The 5,320-nt window shown below is 42.1% G+C and overlaps 1 protein-coding gene across 1 annotated transcript; it reads left to right on the top strand.

Moving 5' to 3' along the window:
• Window positions 1–1,916: 1,916 nt before the first annotated feature.
• Window positions 1,917–3,943, top strand: PSMD6 (proteasome 26S subunit, non-ATPase 6; the record flags this gene model as incomplete). Its single annotated transcript, XM_034777266.1, is given in 2 exon segments — window positions 1,917–1,994; window positions 2,126–3,943. Coding segments are annotated over 2 exon segments (175 nt in total), but the record flags the coding sequence as incomplete, so codon positions are not given.
• Window positions 3,944–5,320: the final 1,377 nt, after the last annotated feature.

Genomic DNA, 5,320 nt, shown 5'->3' with positions numbered 1-5,320 from the left:
CCCCAGCCCTCTGCCTTGACCTCCCCCCAACACCAGCCTTCTGCCCTGCACCCCCACACTCCTCCCAGCCTTCTGCCCTGACCTCCCCCCAACACCAGCCTTCTGCCCTGCACGTCCACACACCCCCCAGCCCTCTGCCCTGACCTTGAGTCGCCCCGCTCAGCCCGCTGCAGGCCTAGGTGAACGGAACCCCAGGCTGGAAGCGAGCTGAGCAGGCTGGCGGTGTAAGATCAGCATTTTAATTTAATTTTAAATGAAGCTTCTTAAACATTTTGAAAACCTTGTTTACTTTACATACAACAATAGTTTAGTTATATAATATAGACTGAGAGAGAGACCTTCTAAAAAACGTTAACATGTATTACTGGCACGCAAAACCTTAAATTAAAGAGAATAAATGAAGACTCGGCACACCACTTCTGAAAGGTTGTCGACCCCTTGTTTAACCAATCCTTATCAATTCACAGGCACTTGTTCAGCACCAGCATTATTTTTTCCTTTCTCCACACTTTGATCCATAATAAACCACTCTAGTTCGTTTTATTGCGATATGGCCTCATAAGAATTAGTTGGACCAGGAAACAAAATTAACGTGAGCAGCACTTTATTAAGCAAACAATCTAACATGCAGGGCTATTAGGAAATGGCAAACAATTTTGTACTGTTTCTCTTAGAAAAACATATAAAATTGTTGACAGGTTGTGTTAAATCCCCTATTTTCAATGCCAGGCAGTCAGACAGGTCTTTTTGTCCAATTATTGACTCCTCCATACCATCAGTCTCTTCTGCTGTTTGTTCACATTCTAATGGACTGTTTACTGGAAGGATTCAGGGTTTAACCACATGATCTTAGGAAATGGTGGAGAGCAAGTCACAAACTGCTCTCTGCTTTCCTCTACATTAGAAATGTTAATGGTTTTTAATAACTTGTGGAGGGGAACTTTCAGGCAAGGGACTAGGGTGGGTAAAAATGTGTAGTAAGGCTACTCTCCATTATAGGAAGGGCTGAAACATGAGAAGTGGGCTGTACAGTTGAATTTTTCAGAGGTATAGGAGGGCAGTGGCAACTGGGAAGAGGACTGTCTAATCAGAGTAATTTGAGCACAGGTGCTACTGCCCAACACTGCTGGTGGGATAAAGATACAGAATCAGAACAGATGTGCAGAAGGAGGAAGTGGGAGTGCTCAGAGCTGGTAAGGAGACTGTTGGCTCCTCCAACTGGCCCAGAACGTCAGGAGATGATAGGTGTGGCAAGAGGTTAAGGGAGATGTACGTGGATTTTGGATTGAATGGGCTGGACATGGTTTGTAGTAGGAGAAATATAAATGGTGGGATAACCATGTTTGATTGTGGTCTTCTGACAACTTACTTCAACCTCCAGAATTGAAAGGTGGCTTTCCACAAAGCATAAAATGCATCATTCTGCACTTGGTGACAAGACAAAACTCCCCTTGGCTTCAGTAGGAGCCTGGGCTGATTAGGGAGTTCTAAATAGAGGGTCCTTACCCAGATTCAGAGTGTAAGGGTAATCTTGTTAGCTTTTAGGAAGCAATGACACCGTTATTTAATGTAATAGCATCTAATTTTGTAGTTGCCCTGCCTTGGAGCCATTCCACTAATGTCATTGTAGACAGTGTCAGATGCTCAGGAGCTGTTCAATAGAATAAAAACGAAGTGTACACAATACACCACAACCTCCTAACGTCCAAACAAACGAGGTGCAGCTTAAAAGAAGAAAAGGAAGGAGATGAGCAAAGGTGGAACCTGAAAGGCCCTTCTAAAAATAGCTGTGGGGGGAAATGAACTTTAAAGCATTTCTTTAAAAGTGGGGTGGGAGGAAAACAAGACACTTTGTGGGAGCCTGTAATTCTTTTGTGCAACATCTATATATTTAACATACTTTTTTTTTTAATTAGGGAGCTTTCAAGATTTATTGCAGCTGGGCGACTGCATTGCAAAATAGACAAAGTAAACGAGATAGTCGAAACTAACAGGTACAGTATCTATAATCTGGTTTATAGGCTGTATATTCTAATCACAGTTACTAAATTGACAGTGTTGTTGAAAAGCTTGTCATGGTTTAATGTGACTTCTCACTATAAAACCCTTTCTTCCTAATTTGTAGGCCCGATAGCAAGAACTGGCAGTACCAAGAAACCATCAAGAAAGGAGATTTGCTGCTAAATAGAGTTCAGAAACTTTCCAGAGTAATCAATATGTAACGCTTTTTAAAAAATAACGGAATGCAAAATGTAGATGTTTAAGGCCATTTTGGAAGTAATGTGTACTGTATGAGTTGATATGCGGTAGCTAAGAAAATTATAAGTGAGAAGTAGGGTTTTTACAGTCTGCTTCATTATGTAAACAACTGAACTGTATAAATGTTAGTCATGGTTTCAGATCCCAGTTCATTAAATATATAATACAGTGGGATGTAATGTGCTATGTTCATATACAATGTTCAGTATTTTGTTTCATAGTAAACTATTATGTTTAGAAAGCAGGGCTAATATTTGAGAGAGATATAAAAGAACTAGTGACAGTCCCAGAATTACTCATGGGACTTGTTCATTTGTGCCTAAAGAAAACTAGATATTTAACAGTAGAAGGAAATATTTACATTATAGTAGTACCCAAAGGCTTCTGTAGCGTTTTGGGCCCCATGGTGGTGGGCACTATACAGAGAGATTCCCTCTCCTAAAGGGATTACAGTCTAAAGACACTGACAGACAAAGAGTAGAAGGTATACAGCAGCACACATCCTAACCAATATGGTACAGAATGTGCACAGCTTTGTTAGCTGCATAGATTGCACCTTTAATTGATTAAAGTAACATTGCCCTGAAAAAGGTATATTTGTTAGCTGCCTACTAATGCTATATGTGGCAAAGAACATTGATCGGTTACATTATCTGAGCATTACGGTCGGGGTTAGATTTCCAAGTTTCAGAATGATGGTATGAAACAGTGGGAGACACTAATGCCATTTGATGCATCAATCAGCAGTAGAAATCACACGCTGTAGATAGCCCTGGGCAGCTGTGGAGAAAGAGAGAAAATTTTACTCTGGTTCAGGCATTGTCCCAGCGACACACAGTTCTGTCTTTAACAAGAGCCTGCAGCAACTGCTTCCGCCATCCTTGCGTGAGGTGGATGGCTCAGAGCTTTCTCTAAAAAAGAAGAGCTCTCAAGTGCAGTGATATTAGCTGAAATTCGATTCAAAGTGCTTGGGAGCTACACCTTTGTACCTTGCGTTCATTGCTGGTCTGATATCTACTAGGGAAGATGCTCACCCGTGTGCTGATGGGTGTCAAAACCCTTATCTGGGATGTATGGAAGGGAGTGCAGGTGAATGGAGGATAGAGGACCATAATTACACTCTATCTCCACGTGCAATGGGGGACTCTGGGCATCTCCCTATGTCTGAGTAACTACCACTTTGCTGGCCTGGGGAGGTTAGCACCCTTAGCCACAAGCTCTGCAGGTGAGGAGTTACTTTATATCATGATGCTGTAGATCACTCTTCACTGGATTGTTCTGGAATTCATGCTCTAGGAAGTTGGGTCATCCCCATCCCCTCCCCCAAATACCTGAATTTGTAATCAGCTGGTTGGGAAAGACGAGGTGGCCAGCTCACCCATAACTTTTTCTAAGCAATACTAGTGTGGGTAGTGTTAAAAAATGAAAAATGTTTCACACACATTCCCTGTTAAAAAAAAAAATCCTGATTTTCATGAATTTGCCTCGCGTGGTCTGAATAATGGAGGAGAGTGTTGAGAGTTCGTTGCTGTGGCGTCAGCTCAAGCAGTGAATTACGTGTTGGGACAGTGGTAGGTGCTCTCACAATAACTGCAGTGTTTACAGTGCTGGAGTTTTAATTTGAATCCAAATTCTCTTTTCATTGTATTAGCAAACCTTCCTTGAATACAGTATTTCGCTCACAGATTGTTTTCATTGCTGTGAACAGCTGGTTGCTTCTTTTCCTAACCTGCACTTGTTGTATATTAGATGAAGAGTAGCACGCGGGTAGTGATACACTTCAGGTTAGTTCTGGCTGGCCAGGAGCAATCTTTTTGCCTTTCATTCACTCCTGGCCAGACCACACTGCAGATGGCGGGAGCCAGAGCCTCAAGTAATGGGATTTTGAAGGTTGGTGGTGAGACTCTTTAATCTGTACCCCGCAAAAGTTCTATTAATTTCCCCTGCTCAACAGTTCTACTTGAACAGGCCTTAAATAACCAATAGTGCTTTGATATGACTGTTTCTCTAAACCCCATGATGCCATGAGGAGGCTCCTCTCCAAAGGAAGAGAAAAATCACCGCCCTTTTTTACACAGCTCTTGTAAGTAGAACCTGCCAACGTGAATCCTTTTCAGACCATTCAAGCTAAGTCAACAGGAACATCATTCCAAAAGCTGTTTTCAGGGACTAATTAAATGGGGCACAAGTGCCATGGCTTCATTTTTTCCTCCTTGTAGGGCTAGCCTGCATTTTGTCACAGAATTAAACTTTCACTAAAATTTTAACTTGGCTTTTCTATTTTCACATACATATTTCAACCCTACAGTGAAGAGAACAGATACCCTCAAAGTATAGATATGGAGTTACAGTATAAGACCTTGCAGATATTTTAACTCCGTTAAGAACAAGGGAAGAAACTAAACCATCATCCTCAGTACACCGTAATGCCACCCCCCCCATTCCGTACCTAGATTCCTTGAGGAACTGCCTTTATGTTTGTGATGAAGCTGGTTGTGAAGACTTCACATCTGTGGTTTTTTGTTTTTTGTTTTTTTTTTTTTTGTTCCTGCCAAAATGAAAGTGAGCAGAATGTTAGGATATTGCAAAAATAAGTTCACTCTATGAAGCAAACTTTCAGAACATACAGTTCATTTGCATGGCTGTGTGAAAAAGCACTGAGCCAATTCAGAGCATCAATAACGCACCTCCTAACCGCCAAAACTGAAGATTATTTTTAACTCTGTCTGGGATAAATTCAGTCTAGTAAGGTTAATCAAGGTGATTAGCCTTATCCCCGGACCATTAATTGCACTAAAGACAAGTATACATGGCCTCATCTTTTAATCTCTCTCCTTCCTCATTCCACTGCTCCCTACTCCTTTCTCCACAGGAGATCGCATGCTCTGGCCTACACAGCCTCTGTTGTCACTCCCTGACCTGAGCAGGGTCAAGAGCTGGCAGGAGGAGTCAGGGGAGTTCATACCTGACTGATCTCAGGCTTTCAGCGATTGCTCAGGGCTTTCAGCTGTGCTGCGGTGATCATAGTCAGGTGACGCTGAGCAGGGAGAGAAATCTTGGC

This window comes from Trachemys scripta, chromosome 7, assembly GCF_013100865.1.
Source record: "Trachemys scripta elegans isolate TJP31775 chromosome 7, CAS_Tse_1.0, whole genome shotgun sequence".
Taxonomy (NCBI): Eukaryota; Metazoa; Chordata; order Testudines; family Emydidae; genus Trachemys; species Trachemys scripta.
Note: the sequence above shows the minus strand (reverse complement) of the source record. Positions and strands in the feature narration are given on the sequence as shown.